General features: G+C 41.8%; 1 protein-coding gene across 1 annotated transcript in view; it reads left to right on the top strand.

Annotated features, from left to right (window-relative positions):
• LOC111142185 (glutamate receptor interacting protein 1) overlaps window positions 1–17110 on the top strand; it is a 231027-nt gene that overhangs the window by 134397 nt on the left and 79520 nt on the right. The window contains exons 8-11 of the mRNA XM_022495196.1: window positions 1607–1754; window positions 3735–3904; window positions 9955–10110; window positions 10807–10959. Of these exons, the coding sequence (XP_022350904.1) occupies window positions 1607–1754; window positions 3735–3904; window positions 9955–10110; window positions 10807–10959 (627 nt within the window). The remainder of the gene's footprint in view (window positions 1–1606; window positions 1755–3734; window positions 3905–9954; window positions 10111–10806; window positions 10960–17110) is intronic.

Raw genomic sequence — 17110 nt, forward strand, 5'->3', positions numbered from 1 at the left:
GGCTAAGTGGGTTAAGCCTCTGCCTTTGACTCAGGTCATGATCTCAGGGTCCTGGGATCGAGCCCCGCATTGGGCTCTCTGCTCAGCAGGGAGCCTGCTTCCTCCTCTCACTCTGCCTGCCTCTCTGCCTACTTGTGATCTCTCTCTCTCTCTCTCTCTCTGTCCAATAAATAAAGTCTTAAAAAAAAAAAAAAGAAAGAAAGAAAAGAAATACCTTGTTTCATAGCAAACTGAAAATAGCTCTCTCCAGTGGAACTTTCAGTTTCATGAACCAGTCCATACTGCCTGAGCTTCAACAACAGGAATACAGATTTCCTAGCTCACCCTATCTGAGCGTCGCCTCTGTGATAAAGATGTACTTGCAGAAAAGACAAAGTTGCATTCATGAAAGCAGTAGAAAATCGGAGAAATATTAGAGTCTTGTAATGTAGTCTTATAAAATAGTTGCGGTCGCAATATGGCAATAATCAGTGTATAGTACTTTGTAAATTACAAAATGCTTTAACAAGACGTTGATTTCATTGAAATAAACACTCTGGAAAGGATACCATTTTGTAGGCGAGCAAGCTGACTTGGAAAGTTTTCGTAACTTATCTGAGAGACTGTGATGAAAATATTGTGACAAAAAGGATTAAACACAGGTGTTTTAATTCCATGTCCAAGGCTCTCACCCATAGGACCCCTGCCTCTTCTGAACTTTAAGGGACTGCATGAGCTTTCTCATTTACTCGTGCATACATTCAACAACTGTTCGTCACTCACCTCCTCTAGGGCCGGTCATTATGCCAGGCACTGAGGATGTTGTGACCAACAAGACGTCCTCTCTGCCTTCACAGCCAGCTTGTGGTCTGGCGAAGGACAGAAGCATGTAATCCACCCTGACCGCTGTGAAACAGTGGGGTGTGTGCAGCAACAGAAGGAATGTAGCAGGCTGTAGGAGCATGTGAGAAAGGGATCTCCCCAAATCATGAGTCAGGAGAGGCTTCTCAGAGGAGCTGATATTTACGCTGAGTCCCCCAGGTGAGTAGGAGTTGAAGGAAGAAAGAGTGTTCCAAGCCAAAAATAAAGTCTGTGTGATGTGAAGTCATTGCAGAGGGTGAGGTGATCTCAGATCAGGTCCAGAATAGGGAAAGAGGCAAAGGATTGACAAGTTCAACTTAGTGTGTGCGTTCCTAGTACTTGGCTACTGTGAGATTTCATCTGTTCATCCATCCATCCATCCAACCATCCATCCATCCATCCATCCACAGTAGGTGCTGTTGAAAACCTTTTATTGAGAAACCTAGTACTTTCAGGCAGTGCCGAGTGATAAAGAGGGCATAAGGACACACAAGACATTATCCCAACTAATGTGAAGCTTGAACTTTAATTGAAGAGGTAAACCCGTGTATGTATTCCTGGATATGCAAGCTGGGCAGAGCAGGTGTCCTAAAAGGTGCTCTAAGGAGTTACCACTGGCCAGGAGGATGGTACCTGGAGGGAAATGTAAGTTTCAGCGATAACGTTAACAGACCAACATCAGACTGAACATTGTCCACATTTTTTGTGTGTCTGTTTGCTTACTGGTTTTGTTTTGTTTTGTTTTCTGAAATTTGTTCTTCCATAGATACTGTGGCAACGGCATCCGGGCCACTGCTAGTCGAAGTTGCCAAAACTCCTGGTGCCAGCCTTGGGGTTACCCTCACTACCTCGATGTGCTGTAACAAACAGGTCATTGTCATAGACAAAATCAAATCTGCAAGTATTGCAGACAGGTGGGTGTTGTACAAAGTGCCTACTTTTCAAAACTGCGTGTGCTAAAATATAAATATATATATATGTATTTCTATGTATATACACACATGTAATACTTACATATGTACACATGCATCACACACATACATATATGATTAAAGAAAACAATTCACCTGCCCATTTATACGAGTTTCATGGAGAAAGCAAGTTACGGTTCTAAGGGCTTAAAAATTCACCTACCTTATAGCCACCCCACCATGTTCTGTTGTCTCATCCGATGTTTGGTGTGGCTGTTAGAGATAGGAAAAAAGAAAGTCAAGCAACTGAACTAGTTTTCCTACTGTGTTCTAGGGCGATAGATTGCTTTTGGTGTAGGGTAGCAGAGCATGTCTTCAGTATGCTCCCTTTAGAGAAGTCATACGTTTTCCTGAACTGTTAACAAGTAAATCTTGCCAAAATCTGATAAAAATCTCATTCCTTTTTTCTTAAATGAGTAAAACAGTATTTTTGAAACAATGCAGTCTTTAAAGAGAGGTCTCACGCTGTCACATAATGTTCATCTTAGGGTTTCACAGTTTTCAAGGGCCCCTGAAACAGCACTCGTTCCTATGACACCATGAAAACAAAAGCCCTTCTTCCTGAGTTTTTCTTCCTAATTACTGTTTTAGACTTACAAGGTAAGAAGTGTTGGAGGCAAAAAGACTACCTGCCCACCTAATAAATTATTTCCCAGCTCCTGGTAAGAAAACCCCTACTTCCATCGCTGAAGCTCTCCAAGGGCATCGGTACGGAATTTGATTTTTAGATGAAAGGGATGACTTGAAATGCTTTTTTTTTTTTGTTTTGTTTTGTTTTGAGAAGGAGACTGTTCTCACCGTGGAAATTGCTCCATACACTCCGAGAGGCCCCACCTCCCCTGCATGTTTTCAGCCTCTTTTCCATATGCCCTCACCCTCCCTAGGAAGCCTCGCACTCCAATGCAGTAACGTGCAGCAAACCCTGTAGTGGTCGGTCTGCAGCTGCACTGTGGTCAGTCTTCAGCTCCTGCAGTGATCAGTCTACAGCTCCACTGTGGTCTTACCCTACATTCGGTCCTTTTCCAGTGACGGCCATTGATCCAGGGGTGTTCTCCAGTTCAATGGTGCAGGATGCTTTAATTTTCTCCCTGTTTTTTTTCCCATTCCGCAGGGGGTAACCAGTTTAAGGAGCTGTCCACTTGACTGGTACGTCGGGATGCTGACTGCTGTGTTTGCTTTTCTCAACTCATCCAGTAGCCAGTCTCTTTGAGTTCAGCAAGATGTAGCAGCTAGCTCTTCCCCCGGCCCCCAGCTTTCCCCTTCGCTCACCAAGCAGGCCTCCTTTTTGACTCTTTTGACTCCTGCATAATTTCCATCACCATCGAGAGCTTTTGTACTAATCATTGTTTAACTCCAGAATAACAAAATAAAGTAGAATAATTAAAGCAGTGGTGATTTGGCAGCTCCTGTGAGAGGTTCTGAGAAAGCGTTAGCTGACACTCTCCCCACCCCCCAGTTATTCCCATTCACACATAAAATAGTTGTAAATGAGCCCCTTCCAATTATGAGTCACATCTTGACATTCTGAATATTTACCAGCTCGTATTTACAGATATAAAAACTAACAAGGGAAAAAAAAATCACAGGAAAAAAAAAATAAAGCCAAGGGGAAAAATTGTCCTGTTCTTCTCTTCCCTCCCACTCACTTCCCTTCAACTTTTGGCAACGCCACCCCAAAATAATCTCTTCTTTTTTAAGAAGCACGAGAGAAAAACGTTTCCTTGAGTTTTTCTGTTATTTTCTACATTCCTATTCACACGAGAGGTACTTAACATTTGACAGATGGTGTTTCCTATAACATTCAAACTTTTCCTTTCTTAAGTCAATTGAAACTGTGTGAAACATTAACTTTGAAGGACGTGAAAGTCATATTCCAAAGCGGAAGGTGCTTCTACTGAGTACGTGTCCTTTCCCTTTCGGTAGATGTGGTGCCCTGCACGTGGGAGACCACATCCTGTCTATCGACGGGACGAGCATGGAGTACTGTACATTAGCGGAAGCCACTCAGTTCCTGGCAAACACCACGGACCAAGTCAAGCTTGAGATTCTTCCCCATCATCAGACCCGCCTGGCCCTGAAGGGACCCGACCACGGTGAGAGGACCCGTCTAGATAATTCTCTTTATCTTCCCCTTGTACTTACTGCCTCTCCAGCAGAGTTCGAGGGGAGAGACAGGGAGTCTACTCCTGGCTTTATTTCTTTCAAAGCTGCAGATTATCTTTGTTGGCTTTTCTTCATCTTCCAGATCCTTCCCCCCACCCCAATCCCTGAGCCAAACATAATTTATTTGAAACCTCGGAACTGAGGAAAGAAACAGGGTTTGAAACAGAATTTTCAGGCTTGTACTATTTTTTTTTTTTAAGCCTTTGTTGCGAATTGAGTGTGGAGAGAAAGGAAATAATTGGACTTCCTGCTAGGCATATTGAATTTCCATTCTACTTGAAGGACAACAAAGGCAAATTGTAAAACTCTCACTTTTTAAAAAATAATTATGAAGTGGGTATTAATGGCACATCCTTCAAATATTTGGAGAGGAAAAAAAACAAAAAACAGTCATGAGAAAAGTTGACTTTCTCTATATATTGTCTCTTTGCCAGAGTAGCTTTTTGGGATGGAGAACTACCTCTGTGACCAAGGACCATTCCTGGGAGTATCAGAATGTTTGACTCCATTTATCCAGTAACAGCTGCCAGCTGAGGGGACCCACATCTGTACTGTACGGACACTCACAGAAATGTGTGCTAAGTGTTTATATACCCACCTCTTAGGTATCTTTAAACAAAACCTGGTACAAGGTAAAGGACTTAGAACCCCAAATCACATGAAGAAATTCTCTCTAGTGGAGTCCTTGTTCCAACTCCTTCTCCTTTTCCTCACACCAAGCGGCCTCCTTTTTTATTCCTTGAAATCGATTCCTTGATGCTTCAGGAGTGCTGTCAGGGGGCCCGACTGGAGAAGAGCTTTTTTTCTTTTCTTTTTTTTTTTTTAGAGAAAGAGAAGAACTTTCCCCAGAACTGAAATTTTGCTTGTGAGGATATCATTTGTTATCCTGTGTCTCCCACCTTCTGAAACCCACTGCACTTTGGGGGATTTAAAAAAAAAAAAAAAAAAAGACCAGATCATTTTCATACTGAATGAGTCAGCTGGATGCAACCTTTTTTAATTAAATGGAGCTTAGACAGCCCTGGAGCTAATGAAAATCTCTAGAAAAGCATTACCTTTATCAGATTTTAATTTGACACAATGGAGCAGAGAAGTGATGTGGTAGAGGCAGGTTAGGGAAGGAAACTCTGCCTCCTTTGACTAGAAACGGTAAGGGGTTCATGGGAATGTGCCCCGTTTCCACTCAGGAGACCCCACAGGGCATACTGGCAGAGGGGAGAGATTTCTAAAACTAAGTTTCTTCTAAATTAGCCCAAAGTCGTCACCGGATCTGGACCACAGCGGGTCTATGAACGCACACAGTGTCGTGCTTTCTCTGCGTGAGATTCATTTTGGTAAATTCTGCTGTCAAGAGTATCAGACTAGGGAGCAGACCCTTGCAAAATGTCATTATCTTTAGCAGCCCCGTTTCCCCCTTTTTATTGGCCCTGTGTACAAATCATAAGTAGTTCAACTAGTTTCCAGCGCATGAAATATTAAAAATTTTTACCTGTCAAGACAGTTTGAGAGGGTGCATTTATATACTAAGAGACATGGAGACCAAGAACAAAAAAAAATTTTTTTTCACTGTGGAAAACCTGATGTCATTGTGATTTTTTTGGAGAGGTGGAGGATGAGGACTGGTAGTTGAAGTAATTCTAGCTTCCGCTTCCGACCTTATCATCTACTTTGGCTGACAGTACCATTTTTCTTATCTAGCCTACAGGCATTTCCCTGCATTTTACATTAAAATCAGACTTGCATTTCCAAGAGGACAAAAGTATTGGCTCCATAACATAATTTAATCACAGTTAAGAAGGGAGGGAAAATACCTAAAGAATTTTATGTATTTTTATATAATCTCAAACTTCTGAGGGTCTTTAATGTGGGAGAATGGTTTTACATAGTTTTTCCCTTTGTCCACAAGAAAGTTCTGGTTATTTTTTTCAGGAATTCTGATGCCTGAACAGCATTTCTCTCATTCCAAGGTGGATGGAGATATAGTTCCCAAATTTTGCTTCCCAACAAAGCATTCACTGCCACAGTGTTTTCAGAGAAATAAAGAAATGGGCACATCAGCTAAGAATGAGATTAACTGTGCCTTTTGCTGATAAATAGCACTAAAAATGCCGACATGGAGTTATTGTTGAGTTTCCAGTAAGGTTAGAAATTGGTCCCACTGAGGGTCTTTGGGAGACATAATCGTGATTGAAGTTCACAAGATTTTGGAGGAGAACACGGGAGCAGAGTGACACGATTCAGTACATTCAGTACCTGGAGAACCTTCCATCTGTGGCTCCAGCAGCAACCACAAAAGCCGCTATTGCCTGTTAGATATTCTGGACAGGGCAGGAGGGTACAGCGAGAGAGGGGAGCAGACAAAAGTCCCCTCCATGTCAGATACCTCATAAGACTCCAAGAGTGATGCCATCATGGGAGATGTAAAGAGCATTTTATTTTTAACTTGCTACACATGTGTCTCTATCAAATCCAGGAACACCCACAGGAAGAGGCCTTGTGTGGTGGTTCCAGGCAGGGACTCTTGAATCAGACTTGTAGACTTTATTCTGCCTCCACCCCTTGGGACCATAAGCAAGCTCTTCCACTCTTCTGTTCCTCAGTTTCTTTATCTGTAAGATGGGTGTAATAATAACAGCAGTGCCTGCCTCCTAAGTGTATTGTGAGAATTATCTGAGACAATCCATGAAAAAGCGTTTAGCACAACGCCTGGTATTTAACAAGTGCTCTTTGAGAATTGGCTGTTATTATGGGGACCATTAAACGGGAGAAGGTATAGAAATGGTTTTTGCAAAAATGTAACATTTTATCTTTAAACTCCTGAAATGGTTGTCCAACAAGCAAGTGAGTATCAAGTACACCACCATAAAACAGAATAGATTTGGAGAGTATGTTCAAAAGAGGCAATAACTGGTGTCCCTGGCCCACATTTTTGTTGAACACCTTTTGGATTCATTATGCATGGCATACAATCTCATGCCTTCTCTTACATCATTTTTGCCCCTTAGTATTTCATATATGTGAAGCTATAGTCATCAGGAAAAGCTCAAAGTCAAGGTACAGGTTACTAACCTACACTTAATCTGTTTGTAACAATTGGCACAGGGCTGGGCACCTAAGAGTGGTCAATAATATCTTTCTTACGGATTTGTTAATTGGGTGCTACAGTCACAAAAAAATGCCCAGTGATTTTCAAAGTCCTCCTTAAAGAACTGGATTAGAAAGTGAGTGTAGGATTCTAAAGTCCATTCTCTGTGCTCTGCCTTCATTTGAAACACAGACAGTACTGGGTAAGAAGTTCATTAGAGTGGCTGTTGCGGTGGATTAGCCAGACACAGCCATGACTGCATCTTTCTAAGAGGTCTTCTTGCACTCCCCAAAATAGAATGAGGATGGGCAAAGAGAATCCATTATGAACTTCCCCTGCAACACTCTTTATCACAAGGAAAATGCTGCTGCAGTGTGGACGGATACACTCTGGCTCGTTCTTATTCACTTACGCATTCATTCATTCATCCGTCATTATGGACCGGGCACTGTTCTAGCTGCTACAATACATCTAGTGAGCCAGACAAGCCAAGTAAATTCTCATGGAATTTTAGTATAGAGAGACAAACATTTAAAACATGTTAAATAAATAACACCATTTCAGACTGTGGTAAGTGCTGTGAAGACTAGAGAGTAGTAATGGGACAGCGTGGGATAGGGCAGCGAGGTAGCCCCCTAGCTGAGACCTGCATGAGAAGAGGGAGCCAACTCTGCGGGCAACTGGGAGACGAAAGAAGAGCACAGGCAAATGCCCTGTGGCAGGAAGCACCCTGGCTTATTCTAAGAATAGCCGTAAGACCAACACAATGGGGAGAATGATAGGGAGAAAGCTGGAGAGATAAGTAGGGGTCACATTCAATTCTCCTTGTAATTGTAACCCACTGAAGCAGCTTAAATGGGAGGGACTTGTTTAAAAGATTACCCTGTGTTGGGGTGCCTGGGTGGCTCAGTTGGTTAAGCGCCTGCCCTCGGCTTAGGTCATGATCCCAGAGTCCTGGGATCGAGTCCCACATCAGGCTCCAAGCTCCATGGGGAGTCTGCCTCTCCCTCTGTCCTCCCCTCTCATGCTCTCTCACTGTCTCTCTCTCTCAAATAAAATTAAAAAAAAAAAAAAAAAAGATTACCCTGTCTTACAGATACTGGGAGAGACATACGTAGTAGATGCATCGGGGAAGCAAGTTTGCCGGTGTTGCAAGGGTCAGGGAGATAATGGCTTGAAGCTAGGATATGGACAGGGAGCTGGAGCCCAAACTAGAAACAGGAGTGGGACAGAAGGAAAGGGCCCGGGGGGCACAGAGCTATAAAATTACGGTGCCTGTGCAAGTGCTCTGCAGATTCCTGAGATACCTGAGTGTCCAGTGAGTGAAATTTGTTAAGTGAGAGATAACATCTTTTTCCTTTAAGAGAGACTTTATGTGTAGCCAAGTGGATGGAAAAGAGGCAGACTCAGCCTATGTAGCAAGAACTGGTTTGTTTTCCTTGTGTGTACCAGCACCTTGTGAAGCACTGTGTGCATAATTCTCGTAATCGTCCTGCAGGGGAGATGCCTTCTCGATCTCCCCTTGACACGTGAGGAAACTGAGGCTTAGGGAGACTGAGTAACGGGCCAGGGTCCTATAGAGAGGGCTGCAGCCAGAACTAAAAGCTGGGTGGGTTGCAGCCCGCAGTGCCCTTCCCTGCTGGTGCTTTGGTTCCACGAGCGGTCTCTTCCAGAAAGGCTGCCAGGTGGCCAGTGGTGCTGATTATCACAGGTGGTACAACTTCAGCCATTATCTGAATGAGCCTCGTTCAAATACCTGTATTTAACCCTCTACATGAATAAATGTTGTTAAATAATTCACACGTTAGGCATCTTTTACTTTACTTTAGAATCATGACACTGAAAGGAGATATGAGTTCATGTGTTATTTTTAACTCTTTAAGATTGTTCAATAAAAAAAAATCTCATATCGGACGTAGTAACAAACATATGTCCTTGCCCCTCCTTCAGAATGCTGGGTAGAAAATAAAATCTAAATAATGTCAAAATTAGAATAGAAACACAAATACATTTTCTTTTTCAATAAAGGAGAAAGGAAAGTTTTGAAATAAGCTTTATTAAAACATTATGGCATCGATCACAGACCCATACCCCTGAAACAAATGATACATTATATGTTAATTTTTAAAAAGTTATGGCATCTTAAAATAGAACAACATATGAGCTCTTTTGAGAATTATTTCTTTCAAATGTAAACAATTTTTTTTTGAAAATACAAAGAAGTTTAAAGTATAATGAGACTTTTATTTTCTCCGTATAAGGATACAAATAAGATTTTGATATTGATGATTGAGAATGGGGTTTGGGGGGATTGTTTGTTGTTGTTGTTGTTGTTTTAAGAAAAATCAAGTCCAAGTGATGGATTGGAGTGTAATTACAATGTTGGAACAGGAGATTGTGATGTGTGGCTGGTAAACCACTCAAATCATGAGCCAATGTGATTTATTGTTCCTTCTTTTCTTTTTCTCAAAACAAGCACTACTAACTGTCCAAGATGTGCAAATCTTTAATTACTAGTCATGTGCCATAGATCTTTATGGGGTGGACTTTTAAGTGTTAAAAAAAAATGTTTTTAATCTCTGCTGCAAAGCACAGGGGGAGATTAGAAATTGATTCAATAGTCATTTTAAAGGGAGAAAAAAAATGGGCTGGGGGAAGACATGCATTATTCTTGGGAAGAGGAAAGGCTTCCATCCCTGATGTTAATCATCTGTTTTGCTGACCGCTGAGAAAGGGCAAAGGCAGTACATTTTGTTTTTCTTTTTTTGTAAGCAGCTTTCATTATTTTGGTTACACTTTTTATTTGTACAATTCAGTTACTTTTTCCTTTTTTTTTTTTTTTTTTTGGTTCTTTGTTTGTTTTTCTTATTTCTCATCATCACTTCATGTGGGCAGTGAAAATTCAGAGGAGCGACAGGCAACTTGCGTGGGATTCCTGGGCCGGCAACCACTGCAGCCTTCACACCTACCATCACCCTCATACGACCCACCCTGACCATTGCAGAATGCCGGCCCTGAAGGGCCCGAAAGCGCCTCCTTCCAACAGCCCTCGTAATGTTCCAGACTTTCTCCTCCTGCTCTTTTATTGAAATGATATTCTTCCTCTTCCTCATCTAATTCATACCATATTCGGCTTCATGAGTGTTATGTGCTTTTCTTTTTTTGTAGTAGCAAGTTTTTGTAGTAGCTTTTTTTTTTTTTTTGTAGTAGCAACTTACTATTTCTGACATTTGAGTCTTTTTTTTTTCCTTCAGAAAGCATTTGTCATTAGGGAGGGATGTCACTGTTCAAAAGGCTTTATATGTGGTCAGGAGATAACAGTTCCAAAGATTATGGAGACTACAATGTTCCCAGCGTTTCCTTGTGTATTTGGCACCACTTGGGAAATTCATGTCAGAATGTATCTATGAAAATGAGATGATGTACCTGATACATGGAGTTGTCGTTTATGGGGAAACTTGTTTTAATGCTTATTTGTGTGTGTCTAAAGCAGTGTGGATAGCGCGTCTCTGTGTTTCATTGTGTTCCCGAGGGTCGTGGTGCCCCTCAAGTGGTTGTAGGCTCTGGGAACTCAGAGATTCTGAAGGGCTGTCTCCATGGCCTCCGAGACCTGCTCTCTGTCTGGTTGGGGTCCTTCCTAGCCATTGCTGTGCATCCTCTGTCTTTGTGGATCATTGCTGGTTGGCAACGGTAGCAGGCGCCCAACCCCCTGAGAACATTCTGTGCCAAGTGTCTACTCTCTTACAGCAGCTTTGGTGTCCTCCTTCTCTCCTACCTCCATGAGTGCATACAGCCTGAGTTCCCTGAACATGGGGACTTTACCTCGAAGCCTCTACTCGACTAGCCCTCGTGGAACCATGATGAGGAGGAGACTGAAAAAGAAAGACTTCAAAAGCTCACGTGAGTGAAATGGTAACCGTTGTCTCTGGCCTGGAGAAAGTGTGTGGGCGGCTTGGTGTCAGTGGCAAGCGTGGCTTACAGTGCCTAAATGATCACGTGGTTGCTAAGGAGCTCATAGCTCTCTGCCAGAGATCGGGAAAATGATATCTATTATCTCTATGATAGCAACTGCGCCGAATACAATTTCAGACTGAATTAGTTCATACTGCCTCCGCCTACAACTTCGTCTCTGAAATTTTTTCTTCTTCCTCTTTTGAATTGAGAAAATAACCAAAGAGGTGATTTTTTTTTTCCTTGGACACTCCTTCCATTTTGGGTAGCTTTGGACATGAAACATTTGTTCTTAATTTCTTATTCACGCTAAAGCAATTTTTTGAAAATTATGTCCCCCTTCTGATAAATGGAAGAATCCCATGCATTTGTTTAATAAGATTATAAATTTACTCACTTATCTTTCCAGCCAGGTCTAATCATAGTCCAGAGAGGTGTGAGTGTCTCTTGTCCTATCTGTCCCGTTTGGGGGCTGCAATTATGATTCCTATAGAAAAGCTCCAAGAAGATGGGCTCTCTCCCTGTGCTTACCATAGAAATAAAATAAGGAACACCCTGACGTTACCTAAATAGAATGAAACCCAGGTACTTCAAGGCTGGAAGTGAAGAGAGAATGTTCTTATGAGAAGGGATGTCTGGACCTATTGTTTTCCAGAGATTCATCTTCACAAGTGAACCCACCAGGCCACCATCAATGCAGGAGGCCAGCTATCACCCACACTAGGAAACCGTCTCTTCATGCTGCAGGAAGCTGACAGTTTCCTTACAAAGAAAACCATTGCAAAAGATAGGGTCACCACTGTGGTATATTTGTGATTTGGACTTGCATATCCCTTCAAGTATAAGGGGTTTTGTCATCTTTAGTATAGGTACATGACAGTAAATTTGAAATTAGGAAACTAGAAGGAAGATTGAGTTTGATTAAAATGAGAATAAACAGCTTCTGGAGTCTCATATGTTTCTTAGCTGACACCAAAATAAACTATTCCCTCTTGGAAGAAACTAATTGAAGGCAGTAGAGTGAACTGGTGATGAGGACAGAGGCCCGTGTTCTCCTCCCGGCATCATTCCTGTAGGACCTTCAGCAAGTCACCTGAACTTTCTATGCCTTGGCTTCCGTAGCTACAAACTGTGGAGTAATTATAGTGCTTACTTCATTGGGTAATTGTGAAGATTATATGAGAGAATATATATATATTCTTCCCACCAAAAGGGACATATGGGACAAGAAATACACTCCAGGCTATGATGTGAATATATATGTATTATATATGATTAAATATATATTATGCATATTGTAATAAAATTATATGCTAACTATATATACATATATGGATATACATATTATATACATGTTTATGTATTATATGTATAATCTTCACAATTATCCAATGAAATAAGTACTATAATTACAGATAGATAGATAGATAGACACTAGAACACTTGGTAAATGGTTAACATTATTTAACTTACCCATTTGTTAGCCATTTGAATAGTTTAAGTGTTAGTTATTATTCCTTGTATCTAAACTGTCATGTGCAAATATCTATTGGCAGTGTTCTCAAATTTAGGCATTTTTCACAGTGGTTACTTTAGCTTACTACATAGGTTTTGAGTCTTCTATATAAACTTTCAGGGTTGGCGGTGGATTTCTGTATATGAAATTTTTTTAGATATAATGCTTCCATGGGCAGCGTCCCTCACTGACAGCAACAGGCTCACAGCCCTCAGCAGGGAAGAGCAATTAAAGCAAATTCATTACTGTTTGTACTTCTGCTTCACTGGCTAAATATTTATTTGTGTTAGGTAAGACTCGCTGTATTAATTAAAAACATTAGTGGCTACAAATGAGTAATAACATGTTTGGCTATCTCGGGGTGACATTTACATCGCTTGAATTCTGTGGTAGGAAACAAAGCTGAGGCCAGGCTATCACTGACACTCAAAACCAACTCAGAAATTCTGTTTGGAACCAGAAAGTGATGCTCCATCGTAGGAGAAACAGAAATGGAAAGCCGGCTCAAGCGACTTGGGTTTGTGGTACACATTAGCCACCAAGCCTCCGACCGTATGCCGACCAGAACGTTTCTGAATGTGTCTCAAGAGATCAGACATTTTGTATTGCAATCAAACAATAATATCCAACGCTTTTATTCTTACTCCAAAGAGACCTATAAAAACAATGACAGTACTCCGAAGTCATAAAAAAAAAAAAGAATGACGTTTTTTGGATTTGGGGATTTTTTGTTGTTGTTGGTTTTTGTTTGTTTTTTGTTTTGTTTTGTTTTTTAGTTTCTCTTCTCCCTCCCTCCCTCTTTCTCTCTCTCTCTCCCTCTCCCTGTCTCTCCTTGCTTCTTGGTATGGTCATATTAGATGTAAAGGTTTTCCCAAAGAACGGATAATAAAAGTTTGATTATTCTCTCACTATACCATGGTTTACTTCCACCACTTTATTTATGTCTTTATTCTATGCCGTTGCTTCCCCTTTTCTAATACTTACGTTTCTATGGCAACCAGTCCATTTGTATGGACGGTGAATCATGGCAGAGTCACAACAAATATGATAAAAAGCTTCTACGCTGTATTGGTGATGAGGTGAGGCCAGAGCTTGCAAAACAGAAAAAAATTCCCACATATGTTTCTAGTAGAGAAGGGCATGCCAAGAAGAATTAAATTCTTCTCCCCTAAATATTAAAACATTCTGTCTCATTGACCAAAGGGGGAAAATACAAGAAGTCTGTAGCAACACGTGACAAGAATTAAAAGAAGAAAGTGCTGTGTTTGCTTCACAGGAAGAAGGATGAGTATCCCAGCATTGGGCTGGGAGGAGTGTCACAAAGCCCTGGGAGCGTTGCAGGGCCGTGTCACAGAGGGAACCCTCTTGTCACCTCTTTTGGAATTTTACTGACCTTTGCCCCCCAGCCTGGGCTGCTTGGAGGTCAAGGCCTTTTCCAGAACCCTATCATCCCCCCGTCGTGATGGCAGCATGACTGAGCGGTGGACCTGGTTCTTTCCCCCGGCTTCCCGCTCCTGCACACAGAGCCAGTGTAGACTCTGTCTGTTTGTAGTCCGCCTGACCTGCAGCCAAGTGTGGAAGCTAGACCACGTCCCCAGAACGGTCTTTGCTTCTTGTGCCATCACCGTTTACTAGCAAGGTGGCCAACACTGAAGAGAGCTGAAAGGAAGAGAATGAAGAAGCCAAACAACTTCTGTCCCTGCCACCAACCCCTGAGGAAAGGCCGGAAGGCAAAGGCAGCTAATGGTAAGCTTGTAGACGTGAGCAGGGAGCCCTCCAGGAGGTGGCTCATGAGCTGTGCCCTCCCTGCCCCCAGCCCCGCACACCACCAAGCCCACCCTCATTTGGAGAAGGGAGCTGCTGGACGCCGGAACCGGATCATGTGTGCTGGACCCACAGCAGGCTGACTCCGATGGGGAACACTTCAGTGAGCTAGAGGTCGTGAGGTACGGGATCGAATAGTGAGAAACACAGTATATTAATAAATTTTTGCAGCCCATTGCTCTGGATACCTTTTAAATGCTTTTCGTATCAGACAGTCAACCTCACAGACTTCTAAGTGAAGAAAACATTTGGCAGATTTTTAAAACTTTAGAAGCTAAAAAGTGATCATCCATTTTCCTCCTACGTACATTAGGTGAGACAAGACAATTCTTGTCTTGTCTGTGAACAGAACCCTCCAAGTGTGAACAGGAACAGGACAGAGCAGATGCAAAGCCTGAACACAACCTTGCCACAAACTAGTGAGCAAGATGCATGTACGTTAGAGCAGCAACTTAGCCATCCCCTTCTTCACCTGGGAGTAGAAATGGGCACCCTTCAGGCCAGAGCCAGTACCTTCCCAGAGTATCTGCTACTGGGGAGAGGATCCATCGTACAAATGTGTAAACTACAGGGTTATAATTCATAATAAATCACCTTTTTCTCTTGCTGGTTGGCCGCATTAATGAAGCAGGGTAATCAAGCTCATCCTTTTTTCCTCCAAGTAATATTGGTTGTTTTTTTCTCCTGGCTCATCATCTTTAAATGTACAATTTATCTTTTTCATATCTGGTAATAATTTGCAAGACTTTAATATCTGTGAGTAATCAGTATGTACAATTTCAAATGAAATTTTATTGTTTCAGAGAACAGATTTCAATATACCAAAGGACATTCAGAGTTAATTATAAAAACCTAGATTATTTAATATAATCCTATATTTATTAGATAAATTATAAATTTATATAATTATAGAACCAACATTTAACATATTTTTAATCCTAAATTAAAGGTTCTAATAATTTATATTGCCTCGAATTTCCTCCTGATAAAGCTTATGAACTTAACAATGCCCACAGTGAGCACGTATTTCTATTTTCAAAACCTTTCAGAGATTTCAGTTTCTCTATTGTCTTCTCTAACCGTTCCAAAAATGTAGCAAGTCTGTCCTTTGAGAAGGTCTTTACTGTATCCAGCCTAATCCTTCCTATTATGATTGATCCATTTCTTCTTAATTCTCTCTTAGTGGAAATGCCAATTAGCTGACTTAAGGGTTCAAAGCTTTTAACTCCAATTAAGTAATCCAAAAATCTATACAAAACTGAGACCTCAAATGGAAAAAAATACATATTAATATGAACCTATAGGAAAATTAACAGGAGTAAAATATTCCTAATGAAGCCCAAAAATCATCACCTGGAAGACAGAATAAAAGTAATCTGCCACATGCTTAGCGAAATAAGTCAATCGGAGAAAGACAACTATCATATGATCTCCCTGACATGAGGAAGTGGAGATGCAACATGGGGGGTTAAGGGGGTAGGAGAAGAATAAATGAAACAAGATGGGATTGGGAGGGAGACAAACCATAAGTGACTCTTAATCTCACAAAACAAACTGAGGGTTGCTGGGGGGAGGGGGGTTGGGGGGGTGGAGTTATGAACATTGGGGAGGGTATGTGCTATGGTGAGTGCTGTGCAGTGGGTAAACCTGGCGACTCACAGACCTGTACCCCTGGGGATAAAAATATATGTTTATAAAAAAAAAATTAAAAAAAAAAGTAATCTGCCAGAGAGGTGACATTCTACTATTGTGTTCCTGCCTGCAATGAGAACAGACCGGAAAGAAACCCAACTCCAGATCGTTCCGGAGTACCTCTAGTCGTTGTCTGCCACCAACAGTAAATGCATGATATGAAGGACAATCAAAGTACAGTTGACATCAACAAAGGCACACTAGAAAGTGTGATCTGAATTAATAAGGGATATCGCTTCTTGGCCTTTTGGCTGAGATCAAGTGTGAATTAATATGAGGTAGTCCCTGAGTCAGATCCGGGAATGATCTAGGCCACCACCTGTAAAAAGCTCAGAGTTGGAAGCTCAGAGTTGGAAGCCCCCTACTGCAGGCTACTTTAATCTCAACAGTACGAATTCTGTTGTGAGGACAGTGATGGTGCTTCTTAAGAAGAAGGTGATTTTCCTTCCTCCACCCAGACAAGTGATCCATCTCACCATCCTCTGCCCTGTCGGCTACAATGTTGGAATGAACCACATGGTAGAGATCACTGGGGTCCGAGGAACAACTTCTAGTTCCATAAGTCAGCAGAACCTGATGACTCCAAACTGAACTATTGATTCCTGAAAGGAAAATGTGGATGATGTCACAAGACCCAGTTTGTTCTTTGTTTATCTAGTGTTCTTTGAATGTTCCAGACATTGGGATTTCAAAGAGGAAGAGAGCTCTGTCCCAATCTTTAGAGAACTCAGGGTCAAGTGGAGAGAAAGTCAGGCAAATAAAAACCTGATAAATACTGAAATAGGACCGTGCGTTTGAAGTGCGGATATGTGAAGGATGAGTGCCTGGATAAGGCAGGGAAGGGGACATTGAAAACCCAGGGGAAGGGCTAAAGGGACAGAGGGATGAAAACAGGGCTGCAGAACATGGCACATGGAAGGAGCATCAAGAAGCACAAGACTGGATAGGCAGAAGAGCATGAACTTAGGAAGGGTCTTGTGAGCTCTGCCAGCATTGAAGATGATGTTCTACAGGAAACGGGGAGGCATTAAAAGATTCTAAGTTGGGCGATGACCTGCATATATGGGA

The sequence above is a fragment of the Enhydra lutris genome, unplaced genomic scaffold (genome assembly GCF_002288905.1).
Source record: "Enhydra lutris kenyoni isolate GAN:26980312 unplaced genomic scaffold, ASM228890v2 scaffoldscaffold7, whole genome shotgun sequence".
In the NCBI taxonomy this organism is placed as follows: Eukaryota; Metazoa; Chordata; class Mammalia; order Carnivora; family Mustelidae; genus Enhydra; species Enhydra lutris.